This window comes from Phalaenopsis equestris, unplaced genomic scaffold, assembly GCF_001263595.1.
Source record: "Phalaenopsis equestris unplaced genomic scaffold, ASM126359v1 Scaffold000294, whole genome shotgun sequence".
Lineage (NCBI taxonomy): Eukaryota > Viridiplantae > Streptophyta > Magnoliopsida > Asparagales > Orchidaceae > Phalaenopsis > Phalaenopsis equestris.
In genome coordinates this window covers 513,180-529,976 of record NW_018164736.1, presented here as the reverse complement: position 1 = coordinate 529,976, position 16,797 = coordinate 513,180, and the positions used below count along the sequence as shown (strand labels likewise).

General features: G+C 37.2%; 1 protein-coding gene across 4 annotated transcripts in view; it reads left to right on the top strand.

Annotated features, from left to right (window-relative positions):
• The window catches only part of LOC110025183 (psbP domain-containing protein 5, chloroplastic), a 32,286-nt gene that overhangs the window by 14,263 nt on the left and 1,226 nt on the right, over positions 1–16,797 (top strand). For 3 of the 4 annotated variants that reach the window (XM_020725498.1, XM_020725496.1, XM_020725495.1), the window contains 8 exons: positions 3,473–3,593; positions 7,387–7,436; positions 7,535–7,602; positions 8,215–8,313; positions 14,581–14,640; positions 15,009–15,068; positions 15,441–15,495; positions 16,333–16,382. In XM_020725498.1, the coding sequence (XP_020581157.1) occupies positions 3,473–3,593; positions 7,387–7,436; positions 7,535–7,602; positions 8,215–8,313; positions 14,581–14,640; positions 15,009–15,068; positions 15,441–15,495; positions 16,333–16,382 (563 nt within the window). Of the gene's footprint in view, positions 1–3,472; positions 3,594–7,386; positions 7,437–7,534; positions 7,603–8,214; positions 8,314–14,495; positions 14,641–15,008; positions 15,069–15,440; positions 15,496–16,332; positions 16,383–16,797 lie in introns of those variants that run through there. The other variant, XM_020725497.1, reaches the window with a different exon arrangement.

Genomic DNA, 16,797 nt, shown 5'->3' with positions numbered 1-16,797 from the left:
AGCAGGAATACGATAACTTTTAAAATTAACTTATAATAATTCTAATTAAATTATAATTTAAAAAGATAAATAAAATAAAATGATATGCTTACCAAAAATCACCACTAAAAGAGCTTTAAAAGAAAGTAATAACTAAATAAAACAACTTAACAAAATATAACAAGTTTGGATATTATGGAAAAGAACATTTCCTCTTGCAAAGAGATTTTAATCTATGTAGGATTCAAATGATTTAAGATAAAATTGAGGTATTCTGACAAATATAAGCATACCTTATTCTTTACCCCCTACCGTTGCGTGTAAAGAATATTAGCTAACTTAAGACCGATTGCTTAACATCTCGACTCCACATCAGTGCTATCTAGGCTCTCACTAGTCTCTCCCCTCTAGATTCTCCTAGCCTATGCCATCATAATGACCAAATCCCAGCGTCAGGGTACTAAACCTTAAACCAAATTGATAAGAATCTAGCTTGCCACTTTTTTTCTAACAACTTCTACGCCCATCAAAACTTATATCTCTATTTATTTGCACTCCCCCTTAGGTGATCGCTATGACTGTTGATCGCAACGACTCTGCCCAAAATGAAGTGTGGTATCCACTATTTGGGTGAAATCATAGCCCTCCCTTGGTTATTATGTTTCTCAACGGATTTTAACCTCACAAGTGACCAGTTTGCAAAGTAAATGAAGATTCAGTGAAAATACTATCACAATTTTTAAAAGTAAAAAAAAAATCTTTAAATCATTCTGTTCCCACAAGATTAAGTCCCATATGCAAGAAGAAAGAAAGAGAACTACTCAGAATTCAAGGAGATTAAATAAAAACAAAATATTTGCATTGAAATCGAAGTCTTACAACAAAAACTCAAACACAAATACAAAGTACCTTATGTTTTCTCTCCAAGCAAACCTCTGAAGTTTTCTCTAAGCAATCTCCAAACTACTTCACACTAAAACACACTCACACTCACACTTGAACACAAAACATGAAAAACCTAACTCAATATTGCCTCCCAATTGAAGTTTTGAGGCTCCAAAAGATCTCCAAATTCGGCCAAATTCTTCTCATTGAATATTAAACAAAAAATAACCAATTGAAGTTTTGAGGCTCCAAAAGGTCTCCAAATTCGGCCAAATTCTTCTCATTGAATATAAAACAAAAAATAACAAAAGGTTGCTTCAAACACCCCTCCAAAATTCGGCCAAATTCGATGTATATTTTAGAAATATGTTTACTGGCGCTATAATGCTAGTCTGGGGCGCTATAGCGCCCTTCTACCCCGTCTGTGGTGCTATGGTGCCAAGGTTGGCCCTATAGCGCCACAAAAAAATTATCATTTTTGCTCTATTTTTTTCTCATTTTCTCTAATTGTTTATTCCATGTACTGAAATAAAAAACATGCAAAATACATTCCTTTAAAGTGCAATATCATAAAAAATGTATATAAAAGGCTTTATAAAACATGCACTAAAAATAATTTATTTTGAGGTGGATCACATGCTCAAGGAGATTAGGCTTTACTATCATTGTAACAACCCAAATTATACTCTACACAGCATTATTCACTTTGCCCATCCCATCCCATATTAGGTTGAATCTCACGATGTCATCCTTTTCCTTGTTACTTTCTAAGAGGTGACCCGTCCTAACACCACACCTCATACTTGAGAGGGCTGTTTCAAACTAAAATATAATGTATAAGGCATTGTTTGCTTCACCCAACCCATCCCATGCCAAGCTAGCATCCCATGTCAAGCTATTCCTTTTGGCATTACCTTTTTCTTGTAACTTAATAGGAGATCATTCATCCTAGAAGTGGTCTATTAACTGCGGATTTCTCCAGGGAAAATCCCATTACACCAAAAGATGCCTGTTTATTATGTCTTAAATCTTTTCTTATATATCTTAGTACCATTTTAATTACTTTATTCCTATCCCTCTTATCTCCTAAAAGCATGTCATCTCAGCAAGCCCGTCGGATGCAGCAACTTAGCTCTTTATTCATTCCCCGCAGAGGCAACCATCCTCGTAGAATTTGGGCATGCATGCTCACTATCTTTCACTTAGTTTTTCTCTGAATCGCACATCATATTAGAGGAGTTCAAACTTTGATACCAATTGTAATAACCTGAATAACGAACTTAGTTTTTCTCTGAATCGCACATCATATTAGAGTTCAAAGTTTGATACCAATTGTAATAACCTGAATAACGATTTGCAAGATAATATTTGCTTTGGTCAAGGCAGTCTTGCACCAGGTTGAATCTCACGTGCTTATCCTTTTTGTATAAATTTTTAAACGTTACCCATCCTAGGAAGGCTTTATTACTAGCATGATTAACCATGGAGCTTTTAAGGAAAATTCACCCATTATCACCAGTAAAAGTCTTGCATATTATCTGCTGCTTATACAATCCAATACCCTTTCTTCCACTTTTAATATGGGATTAGGGTCATTCTTGCCCCATTATCTCCTTAAAGTCTACCATTCCAGTGAGTTCTCTAGGAGCCGCTCCTTGTTTGGATCTTAGCTGCTACAATCACTCGTGGTCCAGGCAAACCACCCTTTCCAGACTTGTGTATATTATTGGCCCACTAATTTTTGCTTGGTTTGTTTGCAAATCACATTTTATTACATGAGTTCAGCAGCATTTGATACTGATGATAACAGCCCAAGATGATATACCATGCAAAGTATTATTTGTTTTGGCCCAACTTGTCCCTTTCTAGGTTGAACCTCACAAGTTTATACTTTTTCGTGCAACTTCATAGGTAGTCACATATCAAGAGTGTGCTTTATTATGGGGACATTTAACTGTGGATTTTGAGGGAAATATACCGTTTACACCAAAAGTATCTTGCAATTTATGACCCAAGTAACTAAATCTTTATTTTATAGACTAATATCTTTCCTCCTTTTATGGTTTGGGATAAAAATCATACATCCCCCCTTAACTATTAGAAGCCTGCTAGGAGCTACTAATTGACATGGCGTTAGTAGCGATCAATCATCACCTAAGCATAACAATCTTCTTTTGAGTTGGGTATTATTGACATAACTTGAATTATGCTAACCTTCTTATAGTGAACTCGCTGTCATCCACAAAATGAATTGGGCTATCTATTTTAGCTAAGCTCTCCAGTGTTAATCTCAAATATCACTGAATGACCATTCTTGTTATTGTCAAACAAATATGACTTGTTCTATAAAAAATGTAACTCGATCTAAATCACAGATGGCACGCACATGTCAATTTTCTTGTGATTGTCACCAGATATGGGAAAATATAACTTATTGTTCTGTAGCCTCACTTCAAAATTTTATTTTAGTTATGAATTCTATTGACAAATTTGATAGCACAACAATTCCAATTTTGTTATTGATAGATGCTCATATGTGTATCTGTTTTGCAGCTCAAATTGTTTAACTTCTATTGATACTCCTATTGCTTTTACTCTGCTTACGTAGGTTTGCATGCTGGCACTAAGTTGGATGAAGATGTTAGAATGGCTTTACTTGTTGATGACATAAATGCATATTCCTTTCTGTATCCTGTTGAATTACCGGCAAAGAAGTTTTCCTTCAAATGGTACATTTTTCTAAGTTAGAAGTTAAATGCTTCTTTTGTCTCTCATATTCCTTTTTTTTCTGCTAAATTATGTCCATGATAATTTTGTTGAAATATTTAGAGCCTTGACTTCTTCCTTGTTCATGAAAAAAGTTACTTCAATATATTTCTCATGATGTTACAGTTTTGGTTTACATTGGTTGCAATTTTAGCTGTTATTGATAAAAATTGCTCAAAAAATTGTCATGGACAAGCTAAGGAAAGGCTTGCAAAGCTTTTGTGCAATGGTCAGACAAGGATGGATGTGTTAGGAAGTAAAGCGATTCATGGGCTGCAATGGGATGGGTAGGAGTTAGTTCTCTGTGCTTGCTTTTGGAGGCTGGGACTTCTATTTGAAGGAGTAAAAAAAATGGTTGAGAAGCTCAAATTGATTATTTCGTTTTTTCAAAATCAAACTGTAAATTGTAGTGATTTAATGAATTTGAATATAAGAATTGTATTCTTGCTTGTACTGGCTAACTTCAATATTAAAGGAAACAATTAATTATGCGATCAATTAATTTATGTGTCAAATATGATCCTTATGCTCAAATTTCAAGGCTTATGATACCGAAGTTGACCAAGAAACCAATAAGGAATCAGATTTTTATCTTGCAAAAGCATTGAGATTACAACCACAATTATAAAACAGAAAGAAAGCACAAGACAACACAAATATCCTGCTAGAGAGAAGCAGGACAACAGGTGGAACAACGACGAGGCGGCTTGGGGTAAGTGGAACTGCTGTAGGAGATGAGCAAGTTGGTGTAGGTGGGAGGGGACAGGCCAGTTCAGGTAGGGAGGGGGCAGTTCAGTGCGGGTAGAGGTGGCTGGCAGGTAAGGGGGAACAGTTGAAGGGGCATGGGAAGATGTGGGCGGGTTGAATTGGAATAGTGTCAGAACAGGCAGTGGTTGGAAGTCTGTGGTTGGAGGGGAAAATGCCAAAAGCTGGTTGCAGCTGTGAAGGCTGCGGTTTGACGTGGGACACAGGGATCACAATTGTTAGTAGGTAAGGTGTAGGAGAGTTAGGCGGCAAAAAAGGAATGCCCGGGGGTTTGTGGTTACAAACAGGGAAGGTACGGGGGAGTTAGACGACACCAAGGGAGAGGGGGATAAGTAAGGACACATAATGCCTCGGGATGATTTACAGTCGAAGCACCTTCTCGCCGTCGGATACAATCCTAAAAGGGAAAGGGGGGACGTTGGGAGCTGGGTGGGTCCCACTGGCAACCACGCTGCCTCCCAAAATTTTGAGGGAGTTTTCTCCACTTGCGAGCATACATCCCTATCGATTCAATCTTATGGGGATTCGCTACTGAATTGAACTGGGTCTGCTTGACATGCATAGACTATTGCATCCTCGTAAAGTAAGCTAGGGTCGATAACCTGATATGAAGTGAGTGTAACCTAAACCTCCCCGAACGGTGGTCGCTATGGTGGTAAGATATCGATCATGATGCCATGAAATGCTCTTTGTCATGACTGTCCGGTGTTTGGAGTCTGTCTTAGTCCTATCATCCTCCGTCGTCACCAAAACTAGTTCCACCGGTGCTACTCAGTCGGTAAGGGCACCTATGATCTCGGGTTCTGCAGAAGGGAAAAGGACGATGCACTTCCCTTCCTTGGTGAAAGAGTACATGTTTTTGAATCCGTCGTGATGGGTCCTGCAGTTTAATTAACATGGTTTCCCCAACAAAAGGCATCAAACTTCCATGGGTACCACGTCACACTACACTTGATCCTGCAACTGACTTTCAATCGAAAACTCCACTAGGCACCTCTGGTCAATGCCGACCATGTTCTCCTTCAGACATGTCATAGAATATGATTGGGAATGCTATTGAGTCAGGAGACCCAATTTCTCCACCATTTGTATAGACGCCACATATTTTCTGCTCCCTCCATTAATGACGAGGTTGCATACCTTTCCGTTCATAGTGCACCAGGTGTAGAATATTTTGTGGCGAAGCCACTGTAGATCACTCGTATCCTCAATTTGTAACACCCGTCAAACCATAAGCATCTCACTCTCATTCGATGGAAGATGATACCCCTCACCCTGTTCCTCAGCTACCAAGATGACACAACTCGACTCGGTAGGCAGCTCGATGCAAGGTCCCTAAATTCATGCCATCCGAAGCATTTTTGGGCGAGGACTGTAGAAAGCGTGTTACTCTTTTAAAGTTCTTATTAGGGTGGCTCTGTCCTTGTTCAAACTAGTTTTCTCAACTCCGTGAGATACACTCCTACTGATGTCTCCAGCTATGAATGGTTGCTTGAATGGTGGTGATGGCCTGCTCTGTTTCTATTGTCTCTCTATCTTTATGGCTAAAGTTTGAACATCTCCCAGTGACCAATGTGGTTGTAACTAAACAATGTTGCTGATAGCGGGTTTCAACCCTCCCAAATAATGGGCTTTGGTATGTTCCTCTGGCTTGACCAACTCACACTTCATCTACAACTGATCAAACTGTATCATGAACTCCTCTACTGATAGGTCTCACTGCTGTAGGTGGCCGAGTCTTATAAATATATCCTAGGTAATGAGGCAGTAGGTATTTTCTATGCATTTCCTTCCTCATCCCATCTAGTAATCTTTTCATTGTCTTCTCTCTTTCGCTACCTCTACATGTTTTCCCACATAAGGAGATGCTCTTTTCGTCCTTTTATAATCTTAACATTTCCTTATACTCGAAGATTCGCTTAATTGATTGTAGTTATTCGATAAACTTGTTTGGATCCCTACCTCCATCAAACTCCTGTAGATCTACTTTGATGCCCAAATCCCCGTGTCCTCCATGTGTAGCTTCCTCTCTCGGCCTCCCATGATATCGAATTCCAAAGTGTCGGGGCATGTCTTCCTCATTACTAAGGTCTTCCAAATGGACGAGATTTAGATCCTCGTCCCTTTCTCCCATACCACTCTCCACATCACGTTCGAGGGTAATCTTCCTTGGGTTCTATCATCATCTCCACAAGTCTCTATTGAAGCCGACAAAGCTCTTGGTGCATCCCTACCTGGGAAGACTCGGGCCTATGTATCATTGGTGGCATGGTTAGGGTTTGAGATTTGTGTGTGTTGTGGGGGAGAAATTATATATAGCGCCGTGTACTCAGATCAGTTGGTCGGACATCTGCTTGTCAGTTGTAAGTCCCCTCTGGTGTCATCTGCTTGTCAGTTGTAAGTCTCCTCTGGTGTGGGGTTCAATTGCCCTCGAGTGTAGGGTGTGGTACTCGAATTTTTTGGCGCATGAGGGATGGCCGAGGGGTGTGGTACTCGAATTCTTTGGCGCATGAGGGATGGCCGAGACTCATATAATAGCCTCCGACCATTTCTTTTTTTGAATATATATATATAAATTTAATATCTTAGTTATTCCGAGCCGAACACGAATGAACAAATTTTTGTTCATGTTCGGTTTGTTTATAAATCGAGTTCAACGAGTTGAACAAGAGTTGTTCATGTAAGGCGTGCTTTTTTTGACTCTCCTATTTACATATCAAATACCTAAACTCTGATTTTTACATTTATACCACCCTAATCTTTCGCATCTCAAAAATAATACCTTTATTAAAAAGTGAAATATACCTTTGTATGCATAGGTAAGGTGGTATGTATGCAAATACATAGGAATTGAGTGGTATGTTTGTAAATCTTCCTTTCTTTAATAAGAGAGGGATTGAATTAATAATTACAACTGCTGTTTAAACTGAAGAAACTATGCTTGTAGCTCATATTTTGTTGTGGAAATCTAAACACCACTTTTCTGTGAAGGGTGGAGTCAAGGAAACCCGAACGATATTCATCTGCTGCTCCTTTATCTCGTAAGCCGAATTAGTTAATCTCTGATTCTATATTTCTTGTGTAAAACATAAGAGCTAAAGTTAGTATATCTGTAGACTAACAATAACATTTTATCCAGCTGATGCACGGCAGCGCATTGTATCTGAGCGTGTTGACATGATCAATAACCTTGTCATCTCTGTTTCGGTAACTTCGAAGTTACCAATAAAACCATCTAGAATTTTTTTTATTTATTCGGTAACTTCGAAGTTACCAATAAAACCATCTAGAAATTTTTTTTTTATTTGGGGGCATTTACATACATATCACACAATTCTTACACATACATAGCACACAATTCTTATGTCTATACATATCTCACACCTAAATCCTCCTATTTACACTCATAGCACTCAAATATTTAATATCACATAAAAAAATAGCACTATTACTACTTTTAAAAGTCAATATACGCCATTTTATGCATAGTTTTAAGGCACGGAAGTGCTATATATGTAAATATGAAAGTTTAGGTGTAAGATATGTAAATACAGAAGAATTGTGTGTTAGGTATATAAATTTTCCTTTTTATTTTTTTCCATTGGTCATATGCTACATGCTTAAGTTTTGCCTTACTGGCTGGACTATGAGAACCAAACTGATTAAAATGAGAATTTTTGTTTTCAGACACCTTTAAGGTTCAACTTTTGCATATTTTCATTGTAATGCTGTGGGAGAACTCAAGATATTGCACATTAAAAACTTGCTTTCCGAATGAGTTTTGTTTCATGCATATAGCACTAATGCATATTGTTGCAGATTGGTCCTCCTAATTTGCGCTACCTGGTTTCAATTGACAAGAATTCATGGAAAGCAAGGGATATAGCAGATTCCGTTTTGTCTGACAAATCTGCATTGGTATTAAGTAGCTCCTATTATTACCCTTATGTGTTTAAACTTTCGGTGGCTTAACTTAACTGTTGTGGCAGGCTTTTGTTTTAACTTTACCGTGCTTTAATTGGTGATAATGATTGAACTTTCTTTAGCGGCTTTCGGATTTATCTTAATAAACCTCTCATTTAAGGGTAGCTGTTTTGGTTCTCTTAATAGGTTATATTGCAATGGCTCTCTAAGTATATAATAAGAGATAATTTACTCGTGAGATTTTTTTTGGGGGTTAACGACTCCCGATTAAGATCTCGTGGTTCTCTTATCTTAGACAATCACGGACCTTAGCCTATATAGTTAACGGAGATGGTCAATCCGACTTGGCTAGAATCTTCTGAGCAACAACTTTGAATTGCTCGTATAATAGGGCCTTATTGATTGGGGATGGAAGTTGTACGAGTGGCAAACTTTAGGTTGGCTTAGGCTCATAAAGGTTTTGTATTTCATCAAATGTTTTATGCAAAACTAGAATTTTGGATGCATTACATTGTGGAGCATACTGTTTTTAGTTATAATCGTATTATAATAGCATAATCATTATTAGGCTAACCACATGATGAGATGGCATGTGCTATAACTTTAGTGCTTGAGCTAAATTTGTTTGGCAGCATTAATAGATGACTAAATTCTTTCTGAGCTCAAGTTGATTCTAAATGTAGTGTCCTTAGTTAACTTAGCGTGGAGGATAGAGGTTATTCGGGGCACAAAGCGATTAATATTTTTTTACTTTTAACATTTTATAAAATTTTTTATTTTTTTTAAAGGTAATTATTTAAATATTTTTGTAGTTGAAGATTGGATGAATTGACTCCACTTGGAGTATACCTTCTCCGGGAATGAGTCGGTTATTTAATAGTAATAGGTTCCTCTTTTCATGCATGCTTGAGAAAGGTCCCTTGTAGATTTGGGTTTGGGTCTATTTTGGACTTGCAAATCCTCTTTATTAAAAGGTATATATATATATATATATATATACATATATTAAAGCCCAAAAAGGCTAATATATTAAATCGAAAGAAAGATACATATAACCCACACAAAAATCATAAATAGTTCCAAAACTTGCAAAAAAATAAAAAAATACATTAAATACTAAAATAAAAAATCTAACAGTGTCGAAATACATAGTATCAGGTGGCTAGAGAACGGCCTAATTTTGTCTTGCCTCTGCCTTTAGTTCTAGGGTAGGAGTAAGCTAATAAAGATGATTGCCATTGACAATAGTAACCAATGTATCATCCAATATGTTCCCGAGCTGAGTCAGCCTCCATTCTTTTTCTTCCTCCTGGAATAAACCTGCCATTCCTCTTCCGAAGATCAGTCTGATGGGGTGGTAGAACTGAAGCAGAAGGATTACCAACTGTATTACCCACAATAGGTTCTAGTATATGTGAAGTATGAGTTGCCTATACACCAGATACTTTCTGAAGAAGTGAAGCTATGAGGCTCTCCTGATTATCAGTTTGAACACTATCATTTGTAGGTAATAGTCCATTAGTATTATTTTGTATGGGGTTTGAAGGTATCAGCATCACATCACTTACAGTAACAGTAACAACAGTGTCATGGGGGGTTCCTCAAGGGTAATAGATACCTCATGTCTGGTAGTATCCTCCCCAGATGGAACAAAAATGTCCAGAGTAGTGAGGTTAGACCCAGCCTTATTCACTTGAACCTTAGATTTCAAAATTGGATGAAATTTGTGACATTTATCAAGGACTAGGCTAATATATTAAATCGAAAGAAAGATACATATACAATATGTGGGAGGACCCAACCCACACAAAAACCATAAATAGTTCCAAAACTTGCAAAAAAACAAAAAAAATACATTAAATAATAAAATAAAACAAAACTACACATTAGATACTTAAATAAAAAACTTGACAATGCCGAAATACATAGTATCAGGGAAGGAGCAAGCTAATAAGCTGGTGAGATGATTGTCATTGTCAATAGTAACCAATGTATCATCCAATATGTTCCCGAGCTGGAGTCGGCCTCCATTCTTCTTCTTCCTCCTGGAATAGACCTGCCATTCCTCTTCCCAAGAATCAGTCTGATGGGGTGGTAGAACTGAAGCAGAAGGATTACCAACCATATTAACCACAATAGGTTCTAGTATATGTGAAGTATGAGTTGCTTCTACACCGGATACTTCCTGAAGAAGTGGAGCTATGAGGCTCTCCTGATTATCAGTTTGAACACTATCATTTGTAGGTAATAGTCCATTAGTATTATTTTGTATGGGGTTTGAAGGTATCAGCATCACATCACTTACAGTAATAGTAACAACAGTGTCATGGGGGGTTCCTCAAGGGTAATAGATACCTCATGTCTGGTAGTATCCTCCCCAGATGGAACAAAAATGTCCAGAGCAGTGAGGTTAGACCCAGCCTTATTCACTTGAACCTTAGATTTCAAAATTGAATGAAATTTGTGACATTTATCAAGGACATGATCAAACATCTTACAGTGGGTACAATATGAGGGTCTGTGCTCCATGAAGATTTGTTGCCAATAATTATTATGGGTTGTGCCCAGCCAGACTTCAGTAACATTAGGTAAAGTATATCCCTTTCCATAAGTATTCTGGCCACCGAGGGTCTGGTTATGTTGAAAGTAGGTAGATCTAGGTTCAAAGGATTCCCGGGGATGACCCCAACAGAGTAGAGAACCTGATGGTGAAAAAAATGCAGCTTGAGACTAGGTAAATTAAACCATATCGGTACAGTGAGAGTTTCGTGATTGTCGAAATCAGGAGACCACTTGAGTAGCTTCATAGGTTTTCCAGCAATGTTAAGATATTTTTTTGGAAAAAATCCGAGTGTAATTTTCAGGCACGGTTAACTGAATCAAAACATGTCTCCCATCCATGAGCCTCACTTTCCACTTTCCTGCTAATTTGAGGTCATCAAAGCTTTTCCTAATAACCTCCATAGGTGGGTGTCCCCATACATAGAAATTTTCCAATGAGAGCAAATTTGAATTTGTCAGTCAGGGTTGAAATTTCTGACTCTGAGAAAAAGAGTGTTGCCTTCCCACTTTTCCTGCTTACATTCTTAATAAAGGGGTAGCCACCTGTATCATCATGATTCTCCTTATAACTTGAGGGGAACACAACCACCATCTCCTCCCGAGGATTACCCAAAACGCGGGCAAATGAGGTTTTGCCTGGTTCACCCGAAGAAGAAGGAAGCTCCATTGAGATGCCAATCGGGCAGAGGGCCGAAGAGGTCGGGGTGCTGCTCAGAAGACCGCAGACAGGCGATGCGAACTATAGGGCACAGGCGTCATTCGCGGACGATTCCCGTGAGAAGCTTCTTGTTCCTCTTCGGCGTTGTTCACGGACTCAGTCGAGCCCTAGTCGTCTCCCTCAGTCGATATATATATATATGTTACAAATATTGTTATGTTTATCGCGGGAGGCTCTGTTAGGGTTTCGCCCGATGGTGATTTTCGTTGTTTGCTTCATTGAACCACCTACCTCGTTCTTTGTCTTCATCTATTTCGTCGCTATGTCGTGCTCGAAGAAGGGGTTCGCGCGTTGTCTGCTTCGTTCTTCGTCATGCTCGTTCGAAGAAGATTTCCGTCGTCTTCCACCTTCAATCACCTTCCTCCTTTCGCATATTCCTCGATTTCGTTGCTTCATCGTGCTCGAGAAGAAGGGGTTCGCTCTTCGACTTCGTCAGCTTCGTCATGTTGCAATTGCCCTAATTGTCGTTTCTTCGTCGTTTGCTCTTTCCTCGACTGCATTCTTCACTGCTTCTAACGCCTCACCTACTTTAACCGGTGATGGCTTCAGACAGAACTTATGATGCTTCCCTTGCAGGTGTTCACGCCTCAAGTACTCCTAAATTGAGCTTGTTCCTGCCTTCTTTTGCGCAGCTGGAGGATGACAAGTTTTGTTACATCAAGAAAGCTGGTAGGAAGAATGAAAAGCCAACCATCTTTTTTATTGAAGCCAAAAGTAATCAGCTTGCCTCCTCATGTCGTCTGAATTATTCCTTTATATCCATCCTAAAATGGAGCTAATTCGTAAAGAATTTGAGCTTATGCATTTTATTAAGGAGTGAAAAATTAGTTAAGGAGTAAAAAATTAGTCTTTTAGATGGACAACACATCCTTATTCAACTTAACGATGAAGAAGATTACACAATCTTATTTGTTAGAAGTCTAGTTTGGATTGATAACTGAGCTATGAAAATTTTGAAATGGACTGTGAATTTTGACCCACAGACGGAACCACCAACCATACCGGTCTGGATCCACCTCCCTGGCTTGAAATTTTATTATTTTAATTAAGAAGTGTTATACTCTATTGCTTCAGCCTATGGTAGGCCACTCAAAACAAACATTTTTAATTTTAATATTTCACGTCTTGTATGTATGTATGTGTGTGTGTGTGTGTTACAAATATCGTTATGTTTATCGCAATAGGCTCTACTAGGGTTTCGCGTGATGGCGATTTTCGTTGTCTGCTTCATTGAATCACCTATCTCGTTCGTTGTCTTCATCGATTTCGTCGCTACGTCGTGCTCAAAGAAGAAGGGGTTCGCCCCTCATCAACTTCCGTCGTCTTCCACCGTGAACCACCTTCCTCTCGCATCTTCCTCGATTTCGTTGCTTCGTCGTGCTCGAGAAGAAGTGGTTCGCTCTTCCACTTCGTCAGCTTCGTCATGTTGCAATTGCCCTAATTGTTGTTTGTATGTGTGTGCGTGTGTCTATAAGTATGTGTCTCTGTGTGTATGTATGTCTGTGTGTGTGTATGTATGCATGTGTGTCTGTATGTGTGTGTATGTATGTGTGTCTGTGTGGTTATGTATATATGGATGCATGCCTGCATCCATCCATGCATATATGCATATATAGACGAATTTTGACAAAAAGGGGGCAATTGAAAATAGTTACTATAAGGCTAAAGATAATAAGAATGAGGGTTGCATATCCAATACCTCTTTGTATATAAAACTTGTATAACTGAGTCTTCATTTATAGTTATGCATGCCCAATATGCATATTATATAACCAATACACGGATCAGATGAGCCGGTATTTTAATAAAGAATGACAGGTTTACACATCCAGGAAGAAGAAGAAGAAGAAGAATAGCAGTATACTAGAACTCAGGAACTTAATGGATGATACCTTGGTTGTTTTGGGTAATGACAGTAGACTAAACCATTTGTTAGTTGGCTCTCCACCTAGAACCAGAGGTAAGAGGTAATGATACGTTGGGTCGTTCTCAAGCTCCCATTTTATGTTTGAATCTCCGAGTGTTTGGAGATTTTTGGAGTAGAGTTTTGCATACGTTATAATTTTCTTTTTAGGGTATCTATGTACTTTTTTGGGGCCTTGGTGTGTGTTGTATATCGGGTTCTAGTTTGGGCCCTCTTATCCAATCTATCTGTACCTTTCCTTTCTAATATATTTGCCTTTGGGCTTTTTTAAGTATATATGTATGTATGTCTGCATGTATGTGTGTGTGTGTGTGCGCGTGTGTGTGTGTGATGTGTGTAGATATGGATGCATGCCTGCATCCATCCATGCTTATATGCATATATAGACGGATTTTGACCAAAAGGGGCAATTGAAAATAGTTGCTACATGTGTGTAGATATGGATGCATGCCTGCATCCATCCTTGCTTATATGCATATATAGACGGATTTTGACAAAAAGGGGCAATTGAAAATAGTTGCTATAAGGCAAAAGATAATAAGAATGAGGGTTGCATATCCAATATCTCTTTGTATATAAAACTTATATAACTGAATCTTCATTTATAGTTATGCATGTCGAATAGAACAAACAATATTTTTGCCTCGGGGCAATCACAAACATAATACAAAACATTGCACTTACAAATCTAGCAGACTCTTTCAGCTATTTTTCAAATTCTCATTCAAATATGAAAATTCATGATAAAATCCCAACTTAAATTTTTTATTTTTAGCAAATTGTCAATGGTTTGATCATAGCACACATAAATGCATCGGTTCACTAGTTCAAAAAAATTATATGGGTGCTAGTTTTGTGAATTGAAATATTTCGAGTGCTATTTATCCAATGTCATGAGTGCTTGCAGCTAACCCATTTTTGCACATATGTGTGAAAATATTCTTTAGATAATCTGCTATTATTTTTCTTCAGAATTTCTCAGCTCGTTGTTTGAGTATGATGCATAGATGTAAACTTTACCATAAATGGTTATTGAAAAACTGCAAGTTCTATGTAGCCTGTCTCAACAAGCCAGAGAATGATTGAGAGTTCTGTCCTTGATGCCCATGCTAGTGAGGTAAGCTCATTAATTTGTTGGGGCATTTAGATACATATCACCCAATTGTATTTACATATCTAACACCTAAACTCGGCTTCTACATTTATACCATCCAAATCTTTTATATCAAATAAAAAATACGACTTTTGTTAAATTCTAAAAAGTGAAATACACCTTTTCATGCATATTTAATGTGGCATAAATACGTACAGATTAAAGTTTAGATGTTGGAGATATAAATAGACAAGAGTTGAGTGGTATGTATGTAAATCTTCCTAATTTGTTTGCAGCATTTTATTTTGGCGCATTTGGCAAAATTAGACAAGAATATGCGATCCAAATCTTTATAAATCAATGACTGAGACCTCGGTTCTGTTTTCTTTTAGGCGGATGGAGATGTGTATTGGTACTATGAATATCTGGTTCGGAAATCTCCTACAAAATCTGTGAGTTATGTTAACTTCTCGGTCTACGAGATTCATTCTAAGTACTATATTGTTATGTATTTATCCAACCCTTAAACTTTACTTTTTGATATCTATATCACTCAAATCTTTCATGTCACGCCAGAAATACCAATATTTTAACATTTTAAAAGTGAAATACAGCTTTTCATGCATAGGTAAGGCGGCGGATATGTAAAAATTGAGCTTATGTATTATGTATATATATAGATAAAAATTAAGTGCTATGCGTGTAAATTCCTAATATTTAAACGTGGAATTCATTAACTTCTTCCAGAGATTAAACAGCAGCTTTATTTTTGTTTAATTATACGAATTGCTTTGTTAAGGTTGAGTTTTTCACTGCCATTTCAGGCGCAAGAATCCAATCTCTACAGACACAATGTGGCTTCAACTGCTGAACGAGATGGTAAATCCAATTTAAGTGTTGGTCTTTCTGGCTTATGAAACGCGCACCGCTTCTTCGCCTCTAAAGAGAAATTTGTGGTTTGAAAATGCTTTTTCTGAAAAAAATTGTGACTATATTTTCTTTAAAAAATACACGATAATGTGATCATCATGTGTTCTTGCATGGGGTTATAGAATAAGAAGATATTTAATAGGAAAATTTAAATACATACCACTCAATTTTTACACATTTACGTATCAAACAGCTAAACTTCAACTTTTTACATACATGCATCTCGTCTATGCATGAAAAAGTGTATTCCACGTTTTAAAAATTAAAATGGTGGTATTGTTTATATGGTATGAAAGCTTTGAGTGATATTTATGTAAAAAGTAAGTTTATGATAATATAGAAAACTAAACTAATGATTTGGATGGGGAGAGAAAATGTGTATTCCACGTTTTAAAAATTAAAATGGTGGTATTTTTTATATGGTATGAAAGCTTTGAGTGATTTTTATGTAAAAAGTAAGTTTATGATAATAAAGAAAACTAGACTACTGTCTGAGCCTTAAACATACGATTTGGATGGGGAGAGAAAATATAATATTAATTTGATGACATGATTTGCATTAAAAAAGATGCCATTTAACTATTAAATTTTGAGTTGTGATTCAAGTTTGTTAATGATTGTTTAAATGAAGGTCTTTTTTTTTTTGTTAAATTTTGAAGAGAAATGAATGTCCGGTTCATGCATCAACTGATTTGTTCTGTTGGCAATGAGATAGTTATCCTTTTCTTCTTTAACTTGCTTCATGGTAATTTTGGCAATATTTAAGTCATTGTTGTTTGTTGTCAGGATACTTATATTCCTTGAATGCTTCTACACTCAGTAAGAAGTGGGAATCTGTAAGCTGTTCGCTCTTCCTCCTTAATTTTGACAGTTTGTTTTCTACCATATTTTATTGGGAAATTTACATACATACCACACAATTCTTTTATATTTACATATTTAACACCTAAACTTTTGTATTTGCATTTAGGAGCATTTACATACATAGCACCCAATTCTTATGTTTTTACATGAACACCTGAACTTTTATATTTGCATTTAGGGGCATTTATATGCATATCACACAATTCTTATGTAGTTACACATCTCACACCTAAACTTTCATATTTCCACACAGTACTCGAATCTTTAATATCACATAAAAAATATATGCATATCACACAATTCTTATGTAGTTACACATCTCACACCTAAAGAAGAACAGAACAAATCAGTTGATTTCCACACAGCACTCGAATCTTTAATATCACA